This window comes from Camelus bactrianus, chromosome 7 (assembly GCF_048773025.1).
Source record: "Camelus bactrianus isolate YW-2024 breed Bactrian camel chromosome 7, ASM4877302v1, whole genome shotgun sequence".
In the NCBI taxonomy this organism is placed as follows: Eukaryota; Metazoa; Chordata; class Mammalia; order Artiodactyla; family Camelidae; genus Camelus; species Camelus bactrianus.
The window spans coordinates 24,571,983-24,584,833 of NC_133545.1; the positions used below are offsets into that span (position 1 = coordinate 24,571,983).

Consider the following 12,851-nt stretch of genomic DNA (forward strand, 5'->3'; position numbering starts at 1 on the left):
TTGATCTAGTCCCTGCCCTCAGGAGCTCCTACTCCTGGGACAGAGGCAGACAGCTGACAGTAACAAAGTGCAGTGGCGGCTCCACCAAGGTGCCAACAAGAGCAGAGAAGTGGAATAAATATAGATGAAAAAGCAACGCAGCCCACGTGGGTAGAGTTGGAGAAGACACAGAAGCCATAAAGAGGTTCAGGCAGAGAAAGCAGCCTCTGAGTAAACGCACAAGAATATGAAAATAAACACATAAACAAAAATCCAGGCACTACTTGGCATACAGAGGGGGAGTTGGTGGAGCTCGGCAGAAACTGGCTCTGGTTCTTACCTCCCCTCCAACTCCTTTTTTTTTTTTTTTTTTTTGTGCCCTGCATATGGTAGATGCATAGCGATGTTGACTATTTATTTGAAGGGCCATGTCAAGGAATTTTGGACTTTATTATCATCTGATGCTAAGTAGAAGTCTCTAACATTATCCCATAGCCACAATTTACTTTCTTTTTTTTAACCGAAGTACAACGTTGTGTTAATTTCCAGTGTACAACATAGTGATTCAGTTATACATACATGTATATGTTCCTTTTCATATTCTTTTTCATTATAGGCTATTACAAAGCATTGAATATAGTTCCCTGTGCTATACAGTAGGGTCTTGTTTATCTATTTTATATATAGTAGTTAGTATCTGCAAATCCAGAACTTCCACATAATTTATCTTCTTAAATATAGGCAACAATATTTAAGTATTTATCCCAGCAAGTGTCCCGGTGTTAATGGAGATCCAAGAAGAGCAAAAGCCATCAGCACCTCCCAAAATCAGCAGTACTAGCCCTGCCATCAGATCTGGTATTTCAGTAAGTAGTATATGTAGGCAGTGATCAGAGACATCCTAACTCCACTTGTAAATAATAACTACTTCAGCCTAAAGCTTGATATGGCAGAAGACTCCCTCTGCCTACAGGTGAGTTTCTTAGCTTGTGGTTTATGTGCTCTTGGCTCTTAATGTTCAGAAATGTTGAGAGGTTTTTACCAATTGTTCCTTTGTTTTCTTTAGTAACCCCCACATTTCAGGAAGAATTTCATAGTTTCAGGAATTGTTCATATTTCAAAATGTTTGTATAGGCATTTCTTATTTATAACTGAAAAGCAGAATTAAATGAATGTATTATATGAGTATATTTAATAACATTTTCATTTACCCCGGTTCCTCAGCTTTATTCTGCCATAAGCACTTGTCACTCACAGATTTAATCTGTGTAGTTTCAATGATTTGAAAGGAACCTCAAAGGGCCAAGGTTTCCAGTGACATGTAATATTACTGAGCTACAATTTGTATCCTTAAGCTCAAGAATGTTTTGTGAAACTACTGAGAAAAACTTCATCAGAGGATCTCACTGGTACCGAAAACTCAAACTTGCTCCAAAGCAGTAACTTGGTTTCGTCTTTCCGCCTTCCCCAGCCCACGGCTTTCACATTTCTGAAAACGGTGTCTTCATCCACCCAGCTGTGGAGCCAGTTCCTTCTCTCACCAACACTGTCACGTTAAGTCCCAAGGTCTTGAATCCTGCTTCTTGTCAGACCATCCCCCCGGTCTCAACTTGAGTCTCACTTCCGGTTCTTGTTTTCTTTGATGACTGACATCTTCCCCTTTGTCACAATACAGCCAGAGTTAATTTTTTGAACACACAAATCTCATCGGGTCATTCTCTGCCTAAAACCCTCACGTGGCATCCGTGTTCTTCAGACAGAATCTTTCACTGTGCCCTCTGGCCCCTCCGGGGTCAGGCCCTGCTCACCTCTGCAGCCTCAACGTGGGTCACTTCCTCCAACCCTCACCCTCAACTGCACTGGGCTCCTCACACCCACACTGGCCCCCTCCCTCCCCCCAAGCCACTGCGCATGCGCCTGCCCTCGGTGGCGGCCGCGGTGCCTCTGCGGCCCATCTTCTCAGGTGCTCCACTGATGCTCCAGGTCAGCTTAGTTCTCCCAAATCCCACAAACCTCCATTCACGAAGCATCCCGCTTGGGATTGCTTGACTTGAATTTGTCTTCACAGGAAAGGCATTTTTTCCAAATGAAGGGGTCCTGTCTGCCCATTCGCCATCCCCAAGTCCTAGCTTAATTACCGGGTGTCCAGGAAGTCTGTTTAAAAAAGGAAAACAAACAAACAAACAAAAAAAAACCAACATAGGATGATTTGCAGTGTAGGCAGGGGTAGATCTAGGCCTCATAAAGCCTGGAGATTTTACAGTGTTGGGGAGCGTCTTTAAGAATAATAATATAGAGTCACTATTTTGTACACCAGAAATTAACACACTGTGAATAGACTGTACTTCAATTTAAAAAAAAAAAGAATCATAAAAAATTATAAATACGAAATTGGTTATGAGATTGTATTCAAAACAATAATAAAATCACTACGAACCACTGGGTCTTAGGTGATCTGAACTTTCTACTGAAGCAGCTTACCAGAAATGCTTATAGAGAAATGCTACCTAATCGTAACCTGGCTTCCCAGCTCCCTGCTGCACCCAACTCCTTCTGGGACCCCCCAACACTCACCGGGGCCCAGAAGCTCCTGCTTCATGACCTCTGCCTCTGAGTGTGGCCCCCAAACTAATGAATTTGCCCCACTAGTCACTACGTGTTCATATCTCATGATGACATTTTTGTTCATTCCGTGGATGCCTTTCTGTTTTAAACTGTCCTCAACTTGTTGCTGAGGAAACACGAAAATCATATGCCCCAGTGTCAAGTGCAAAACTGGGAAACTGGAAATTCTTTCATTTTCACAAATTTCAAGTGTCTGTCTACTGTTAACAAGTTATTCCTAACTTTCGCCTTCCCTCTACCCTTGCTTTTTTTTTTTTTTTTTTTTTTAACCTGTTTCCCGCTCACACAGAAGGATTTGGGTTTTCAACGTTTCCTGCTGGCGGTTGGTTATCAGGCTGTTGACTAATGGAATGACCCCTAAGGAAGCTAAGCTTCCGACTTCACTCAGTCTGTCTGCTGGGAGCTTCTCAGGTAGCTGGAGACGGGCTCTCGGGGGAATGTCAGGCAAAGGTCAGGCTCTGCATGAACAACAAGCAAACAGGCCACAGGGATCAGATGAGAACTGGCAATCCCCTTATCAAGTCTTCTCTCTCAGGCTTGGCAGCCAAGCAAATCTCCCAGCTATGCCAGCCTGTGGTTGTGAGCATGAGTCAAATTTAAAATTATTGGAGCTATTTATAAAAATAAAATCTTGCCATTGTATAAGGTTTATAGTTTACAAAATGCTCTTACGTACAACGTGCCAGGCAGTCTAACGTAGTAATACGATCTCCATTTAATACTTGTGTGTAGCTGCCACCTACTGCGTGTGAGGCAACCCTTAATGAAATAGATACTATGACTTCCATTTTGCAAAGGGTGAAAATGGGTTCTGAGGTTCTGAGAGGTTGAAAAGTCTCTTTAGGTATACCTAGCTGAGAAGTGATAATTAGAGTTATGTTCTCTAGGTCCAAGCTGCTTTTTTTTCCTGATAGAGGTACTGGGGATTGAACCCAGGACCTTGTGCATACTAGGCATGCATTCTACCACTGAGCTATCCCCTCTCCACCAAGCTTCTTCTCATACTGAGATTTTCTAGTTTGTCCTTTCAAAATGTACCAAAGTAAAAGAGAGGTGGGATGAAAGAAAATTTTAATAGAGCATCTATTGCTTTGCCTTGTGTGGAGTAGTTTCAGTTATCCTTTACTGAACTAACTCAAACATGTGAAAATGAGCCCCATGCAAGAAAATGGAAAGATAAACTGCTAATGTTAAAATTGTAAAGCCAGAAGAGTGATTTCCAGGAAAAATTCAAAACTGAGGAAAGAATAGCTGAATTTCATTCATCCAGCCTTCCATCTCATACGGCAGATCATAAATATGGAATTCCACTTACAAAACAGGGAGCAGATTTGGTATAGATCATATGAAGTCCTAATAAAGGGAATTTTACTTGGGTGAGCTGGAGGGGCTGAGGCTTTTGTTCATTTCAGCAATTAGTTTAGTTGTAACCCCAAGTGTTGATATTCCTACTGTGGACAGATTTGCTCACTGTGGTCCTAGGAAGAATCATGCGGAGGGTCAGCACCCAAGAAGTGGATCTTTTCCCTGGGAGGGGTCCCCCCTTGGGTTTATGACAACTGTCACTTGAGAAAACTCCTGTCCTGCAAGAAAGTGGTAACTGGAAGGGCTGAACAGCTGAGATCCTGCAGTGAAGAGGGGCTAGAAAGGTAAATTCAGTACCAAAGGCCAGGAACATGGGGACTCGGTGTGCCCAGTGATGGAACAGTCAGTGCTGGAGAGCTGGTGTCTGGTTACTGAGCTTTTTCACAAATTTATCTGGAAAATTGAAGGCCCTGGAGTTCCTCCCTGACCTTTCCTTCTATAGTTCCCCTGTGTTCTGGAGATTCACAGCTTTTTGAAAATTTGACTCTCTGATTTCCCCTGGAATGCCGTCCTTCCCCACCCACCCTGCCCCCGGTTTCTCCTGGTTCTCCTCTCCACTGCACCCCCAGGGAATCAGAGCTGGGTTTCAAGGGTGTGACAAGGGTCCCATCTCACAGTAACTTGATTCCTCGTCAGTGTATGCTCTCAGTGGGATAGGAAAGCTTCATTTTTAGCTCTCCAATCTGTATGTTTTTGTGTGTTTTGTAAATAATAATCGTAACAACAACAATAATCATGATAATAAAAGTTGGGCACGTCATATTGCAGCCAGCATGAAAATGGCAGAGATTGGCAGAGCCGGCTGCGATTGTCTGGGTTTGGGGGCCGGTGAGATTGGTGAAGGCGGCAGGCACGGTGCTGCCCTTGAACGCTGTGTCATCATCTGCTTGTAATTGGTCTTATCGGCAGAACAAAACCACTAAATCATGTGCTACCGGCACAGGGACCAAACACTTCCCTCTGAGCCAGATGATTCCTTTGTTGAGCCGGGCTGCCTCAGTGAGCTTGTAACCATGCGGCCAACTGTCAGCAAGAGATACACTCCTCCTACTCTTTTTTTTAAGGGATTTAGTCAGATGTAATTTACATACCGTAAAATTCAACTCAACTTGAAGTGTCAAGTTCAATGACCCTTTCCTTAAACGTACCAAATTGTGCAACCATCCCCACAATCCAATTTTAGAACGCTTCTAGTATCTCAGAAAGATCCCTGTGCCCATTTGCATTCAAGCTTTGTTCCCACCCCCTACCATGCCCCAGGCAACCAACCACTCATCTGTTTTCTGTCTATGTAGTAGCCTTGTCTGGGTGTTTTATATAAATGGACTCATGTAGTAGTGTTCCTTTCTGTCTGTCTTCTTCCACTTAACATAATGCTTTGGAGATCCATCCATGTTGTACCATGTTGCCAAATAGTATTCCATGGTGAACATGGGCCATATTGTGTTTATCCATTCACCACTTGGTGAGCATTTGAATTGTTCCCACTTTGGGGCTATTCAGGATGATGATGCCCTCCTAATCTGAACTAAAAATGATGGGGTGGAAACAGCTTGGGATGTGGAGTCAGGACTCCAAGACCACATCCTTGCTCTGGCATTTGCTGTCTTAGTTAACTGTAAAGGTGATGTCCTTATCTAGACAGCAGAGTTAATGGACCCCTTCCCTGCTGTGTTCCTACAGTAGTTGTAAGAATCAAGTGAGATGGTGTATGTGGAATGCCTTGTGAACTGTAAAACAGGACAGTTGAAAGGCATTGTTATTGAAGCCATCTTGCCAGAACCTATTAAAATGAACAAGTTGTTTCTTAAGGTTCTTTCTACGTTCATAGAACAAATGATCTATAAGAAATATCTACCCTTGTCCTTCTGTAGACCTGGGGTTCTCACCTTGTTTCCCCTATCAAAGCTTGTTATTTAGAGAAGTTTTGATATTATTTTACCTCTCTTCAATTCACTTGTGTTTTAAGCCTTACTTTTGATTGTCAAATAAAAGACTTTATTTCCTGTTAAAGAGAGGTTCATCAAATATCCTAGAATCACTGTAGAAAGTCAAACTCAGTATAGTTGAAGTTCAGATTTAACCAGGGCATCCTCTGACCTACAGGTTCAATTTCATCTCTTGGGTATCTCAGGTGACTATGAAAGGCAGGTCCCTAGTAAGAGGGTTGCAAGGCAGAGTTGAGTCCAGGTTGAGGGGTTTCCAATGAGTTAAAGTCCAAGCACATGTTACCATCTTCCAATCAAAGGTGATTCATTGTCACTTCATTAAAACAATCTTAAACCAGTTAGCGTAACTAGATCACGAGAGCTATTCAGACATTCAGGATCATAGATTGTTGACCACACGAATGTCACTTCTAGTTCTTTGACTCCCACAAGGTGTGAAAAATAGTTTTTTGAGAAGCCAGTGCAGATTTTGCTTCAAACAAAAAGAACCGGATACTGGTATCTCACACCCACTCAATCCTCAAGTTAGTATCACCTTTATCACCCTCCACACCGACTGCCTTATCCAACACCATGGGCTGCTTCCAAGAAGTTTTATCTTGAATGTCATTGGGACCTCCCAGGGTGGAAGACTTCCAAGGCAAGAGAAATAGCTGTCACTCGTTTACTAGAATCTGAAGCACAGAATGTGAGTACCCACCAAGTGCCTTCAGTGGGATCACTGGTCAATCCAACATTCGAACTCAGGTACTCCCAGTGCCCAGATTCAAATGACTAGTCTGTCTCTCTCCAAAAACAGCAAATCCCCAGACATCTTTAGCACTCCATGAGGTTACACAACACAGGCCGCTGAGGTCAGATAAGTCTAGTCCTTCCACACACCTTCTCCCTGAGAAGCACTTTCTCGCCTTTTGACGACCGATCATTAGGGTTTTACTAAGCAAGAGCAGATGTGGGGTTTTATGGGCTGAGGTGGTTCTCTGCTGTTTTCATTCTGTGAATTTTCTCCAGGTATTGAGAGATGGCAGTGAGATGCTGTGTACATATCTGTCATTCCTTTTCCATATTTTCCCATCTAAGCATGATAACCTGCAGACTTGTACCGTAAGACCAAGGTTCTTGATCTTGGCATCTCTACCACTGGCACTGCCACTCTGTAACAACAATGAGAGTTCGAGTCTCACATGCACTTACTCCATGTAAGATATAGTGTGTATACACTTATCTTGTGTCTTGTTCAAAATCAAGCAGCTAAGCACCATTTTTCATTCTCATAGGCACTGTACAGGAGTTCTGGTTGCCCTGGATCCTTGCCTACACACTGTATTTGTATGGTCAGGGTTCCTTTTTTTTTTTTTTCCATTATAATTGATGTGTAGTAATAGTTCACTGTGGCTTTAATTTTCATTAAAGGCTAATATTTCTTTTTTAAAAAAAATCAAGCAGCTAATAATTGGTGGAGCCTGGCTGAAACTCAGTTCTGTTTGGCTACAAAGTTTATGTTCTTACCTACTGTGTTATATGGCCCTGTAACATGTTGCACTGTAACGCATGCATATTTGCATGTATAATAGATGTGGGTATGTTATGTATATGTACATGTGTGTATAAAAGTATGGATATCTGCACGGAGTGTTTTGTTTCATTAACTTGAAGCAGGTTAGAGTTTTTTATATATCCTAAATAATTTCTGATTTGGAAGGTGACTGCATATGTAAGAGTTACAGGACATCAACCACACATTTAGGTAGGTATATCTGATAAGGTCATTGACAAGGTTTAAGTATGTTCTCTATGTCATAAAATACTCCATCTTTTTTCTAGTTTCTATGCTGTCTAACCCATACGTACTGATTTTTCAAAAACCTGCATCAAAGGGAGTGTTACCTGCAAATATTTGCTGCACGACATTTACACAATTGTTTTCACATCTTCTGCACTGTCATCCTCAGCCCAGAAACAGGTCATGTGACTCTTTAAAACAATTAAATCCTATCCTTCAATGTGCTTATGAAATGATTGTAAGTCGGAAATGGAAATGCGCTTTAAAGATCGCCTACTGAAAATCGAAACAGAACACACTCAAATAAGAGGCCATACCTGCTTCTTTCCACCCAGGGAGCCTCTGTATGATACAAAACAAAATCCACAGTTACCAAAACAGCCATGATCATCTTGGCAGCATGAGAAGGTATCATCAAAACTCCATCATGTTGATTAAACATGATAGTGGTTAAACAGACACCACTGGAGAATGTTTGGCGTCTCCTGAGGCTCACTGGGGAGGAGCAGCTGTTGCCTCTCCCAGATAGAGTGACATGTTCTGGGAGAAACAGAGTCCTAGTTAGAGAGAAATTAATTCCCTTACCCTCCAGCCTACCCCAAAAGCAAAAACACTGCTAGAAAATTTCAAACTGTGATAATAAAAAGGTCAAATCCCTTTTGGATATAGTGATTGCCTCAGTTTCATAGGATATGTTTTTCTTCTGCTTCACAAATACCAAGAGGATCACTTTCAACCCATAGCATGTGCAGTGGATTTGTATCTTTACATTCAAGCATTTCTTGAATATGTTTACATAAAACACATTAAAGAAAATGTCAAACTTTAGTGGAGTTTATTTAATATCTGAAGCATCTTATGGCACACTTGCATCCTTATTATTAGTTTTTATTTATTTAGAGTAATATTTGTAGATAACAATGCATTTTAGCCACAAGTCAGACAGCAACAGAGGAATTGTGAAATCCCATACATAAAACATTATAGTTCTAATTAAATATATTAGAATTTAATTTATATACAAATATACCCTTTAGGGAATACAAGCAGTTAAAACCATAGCTCTACTTAAACAGTTTTTTTTTTCATACTTAGTTATCTTTCAAAGATAACTAAAGGTAAATACAATTTGAAAAGTTCATAAACCGGTGAGGTATTACTGTTGAAAGAATACAATAACTCTTAAGATAAAATAACTATAAAAAAAATCTAAGAAAAGTGAATCTAAGTCATTACATTATTCAGGCTACGTATCAATTCAGTGATTCAAAACTATCATTTTACCATGAGGTGACTGATTACTTTTGTCTGGGACTTATATAACATTCACTCATTCAATATATTCAATTAATAATTTTGGAACTCTCTCTGTGCTCTAGGGAATGTGCTTGGCCTTAAAAAACACTGCAAAATAAGTCAGACATAGGCCCTGCCCTCAGAGAGCTTACAGTCTAGTGGGGCAGATGGATGGGAACACAAGCACCTATGATACAGCATGAGAAGTACTGGGGCCTCCCATCCTAGAGGAAGGAACATCTAAGCTGAAACCTGTAGGATAAAGGGTGGAGAAGGGAAAAGGGAGGCGGAAAGAGGATTCCACGCAGAAGAAGAAGGAAATGCAAAGACCCTGAGGTGTAAGAGAGCCTGGTCTCTTCTACAACAGTGCTTCCCAAACAAAAGGCTTCAGAGACTTGTTGGGCCAGAACGAGATTTTCACCCAGCAGTGGGAAAATAAAGACAGTTTACTAAGTCTTTCCAAAGCTCAAGTCACTCAATTTTTATAATCGAGTTTAAGGCAGCCCCATTTTGTGGCATTAAAATGGCCCCTCTTTTGTGAAATGACAGAGGCAATAGTAGATGTAATAGATGTCCCAATTTTTAAAATTAGTAAAACAAAAAGTACCGATGTATAAAATCGAAAATCACTGTTCAAAGAGTAAACTTACAAAAGGTGTTTAATATGGTAAGGGAGACATTAAGAGAGAAGTCTAAGGAGAAAGTCACAGAGTTAGATCACGAAGGGCCATGGAAGACCTTTGGACTTTATCCTAAGAGCAGTGGGAATGGTTTTAAGCAGGGGACTGAAACTTGCTTACATCTGTGAAAGATCACTCCAGGATGTGGTGTAGAATGTGCGTGGGGTGGGGCAAGACAGCCGGGAGGAAGACCAGGTAGGCAGCACTGCAGTCCCCCAGGAAGAAAGCTGGTAACAGCCGGTATGGGGCTGACTCAGTGAACCTGAGGCAAAGAAGATGACTTCATGAAGTAAACTGACCAGGGTCTGGTGATTTGTTCTGTTGAGTAAGGAAAACCGATAGGCAAGGCTGATGTCCAGGCTTTTGACTTGATAATTGGGTTAACTATTGATAACTGGGTTAACTACTGAGCTAGAGAATGTAAGAGAAGGAGACCTTTAGTGGAGGAAGACAGTGAGTTCATTTCAGGACCTGCTGAATTTGAGGTATCTTTGTATTCAAATGTCCTTTAGGCCAATTGTCTACTTACGGCTCAAGCGCATAGGAGAAAGAGCTGGACTTCGGGTATAAGTTTTACAGTCAACAGCATGTAGACAGTCACTGAAACCACGGACATGGATGAAATGTCCAAAATGTCCAGGAGAACACAGCATAAAAAGAGACTTCAGACAAAGGGAGGGCTGGCTGGAGATGAGAAAGAAGCCAGAGACAGAGAGTCAGGGAGGTAGGAACACTCGTTGAAATTAGCAACAAGGAAGTTATTAAGGGCCTTGAGAAAGGCAGTGAGGGAGCAGAAGCCAGATGACAGTGTGCGAATCTGCAGACAGGAAGGGGCTCTTTTACACAGGGCGGTGATAAAAGACAGGAGAGAATGGGCCAGCAACCTGCTGGAGATGTGGAGAAAATGGTTGTTTTATAAACATAGGAGAGACTTGATAGGGAGAGTTTGAAGACTTGTTGCAAGCAAAAATAATCAATAGAGATTCAAATACAAAATACTGACTAGCTTAAAAAAATCACAATGTTAAGGTCTTTAGAGATGTCAAATATGGTGTTCCTATAAGAACACAGGATCCAGTTATAAAATCATCAATGGATTTAAATACACGAAAGGATGTGAAATGATGCCAAGAAATTCTGAGGGAATCCCATTTAAAGATATTTTAAAATACTATTTTAAATTATGGCAATTTTAGCGCTTGTCCATAGAGATCATACTCTTTAAATAATATGTATCTTTGAATAGTTGGTGGTAGAGAGAGCTTCTCCATTGAGGCTGGCTGGCAAAGTCGCTGGAGTCCCATAAGTCTTCGAATTTTTAACCGACATAAATGCTTTAAGGAGCAAGGATTCTCTAAAGTGGGTAGGAAAAGCAAGCAAAACATGAAAACCATATTAATGGATCGACCTTTAAGAGAGAGATTGAGAACAGTATTAATAGCGTCATTCTGAAAAACAGGCATGCGCACATTAGCAACTGTTGACTTTAAGTAAAATTCAAATTGCAGTTAAGCCTTCCAGACCATTCGTTTAGAATGTAAGCTCCACAGAGGCAGACAATCTCCCTCTGTGTCAGGGAAGAGAGTCTGGCTCCTAAGGGGTCTTCAACTAGAATATGTTAAATGAATGAATGGACTTGATTGAAGAAAGTTAATGCTCAACTCTCCTATTTATTTTTTAAAATGAGTATTTTAGAGATAGATAGACTTCTGTACTTCCTCTCTCTCCTACCAATCTTTCTGATGAATAATTATCTGTGAAACATCTGATGCAAATGATTCCATATGTCCATGATTCAGTCTTAGGTTTATTTCATGTCTAATACCTAGACATTTTATATTTTCAATAAAATCTATGAATGTTATTCAAATATCTGGTGCCAGTCTTTATTTTCCACTCTTACATCAGCTACAATATAATTACAGTCCTGATCTATTATCCCAGCAACACGAGCTAATGAAGAGGCAGCGTTGCATACCAGCTTGGATGTGGGCTCTGGACTTGGACAGCTTGGACTTTAAAATCCTGGCTCTGCCAGGCAGTATTTGTATGACCTTGGACAAGTTACTTAGCCTCTGTGGTCTCAGGATTCTCATCTGTGAAATGTGGGTAACAATGGGACCCACCTCATAGAAGATCAAACAAATCAATTCATGTAGAGTATAGAAAAGTGCTTGGTACATTCAATAATGTGAACTCAATTCAATAATAAAAGATCACGTTTCAGTTACAGTCAAGATTAGAAACATTTAAATTATCTTGAAAAAAATTAAAAGTGTTTTTCAAAAACTAGTGAGGCAAAGTTTTTGTGACCAAAATGGGCAGAATAAACCCAGCTTTTTTTTTTTTTTTTAAATTACCATTTTATTTTTTTTCCCTAATAATACGCTGCCCTATGTATACCTGGAGGAATCCTGACATCCAGTGGTGAACCATACTCATAGCAACCGACTGACTTAACTAGTTGCAATGACGTATGACTGAAACAACAACAACAAAAATTCTTACTTGAATTGCTTTCCCAAAGTCATAAGAATTGATTGTTCTTTTGCAATACAAACACAGAATAATTAATTACCAATTAGAAGCAAAATCTATTCTATGACGGGAAGCACAGTGGTATTGAAGAAAGCGCCTGTGTTTTGAAGTGAGACAGACAAGGCGTTCAAATTATTTATTTTTTATGTTTATAACTTTGGGAAATTAATTTATCTAAGCATTAGGGGTTTTTTTCCTTTACAATATCCAAAATATTTTAACTCTTCTATTGTAAAATAAAATATAGATAAAACAACGACACAAACATATAGTTTCTCAAGTTATTATAAGTGATTATCAGGTGAACATCTTTAATCAACTCCCAGGTCATGAACAGAAGGACTTCCTTAGCCACCCCAGAATTCCCTCCACAATCCATCCCAAACTGCATTCCTTCCTCCCCTATAAGGAACTACTATTCTGACTTTGACAGTAATCACTTCCTTATATATATATATTTAAAATCTGTTATGTTCTTTAAGTCTATTTTAATCTGCAAGTTCTTCTTTCCAGACCCTTCTCTTCCTTTCAACTAGTCTTTGAAGATCTAAAATGCTGTCATTTCTCACAGCCTGATTTTTGCTGATTGGATTTTTATGGTGTGGTTCCATGTCCAACTGCCTTGTCTACTTGCAG

The 12,851-nt window shown here is 40.4% G+C and overlaps 1 protein-coding gene and 1 long non-coding RNA gene across 9 annotated transcripts in view; both read right to left on the minus strand.

The window, feature by feature from the left end:
* Window positions 1-410: 410 nt before the first annotated feature.
* LOC141578248 (uncharacterized) lies at window positions 411-2,598 on the minus strand. 2 transcript variants are annotated; one of them, XR_012508389.1, is made up of 3 exons: window positions 2,554-2,598; window positions 1,993-2,133; window positions 411-1,638 (listed from the first exon to the last, which is right to left on the minus strand). It is a non-coding gene; the product is annotated as an uncharacterized LOC141578248 (long non-coding RNA). The 2 variants fall into 2 exon arrangements; XR_012508388.1 differs by having other exon boundaries at window positions 411-2,133.
* Window positions 2,599-8,519: 5,921 nt separating this feature from the next.
* The window catches only part of ASB15 (ankyrin repeat and SOCS box containing 15), a 32,155-nt gene continuing 27,823 nt past the window's right edge, over window positions 8,520-12,851 (minus strand). For 4 of the 7 annotated variants that reach the window (XM_010947588.3, XM_045511106.2, XM_045511105.2 and 1 more), the window contains one exon: window positions 8,520-11,031. In XM_010947588.3, coding sequence (XP_010945890.1) covers window positions 10,859-11,031 — 173 coding nt within the window. In that variant the 3' untranslated portion in view covers window positions 8,520-10,858. The remainder of the gene's footprint in view (window positions 11,032-12,851) is intronic. The other 3 variants (XM_045511107.2, XM_010947591.3, XM_045511108.2) reach the window with 2 other exon arrangements.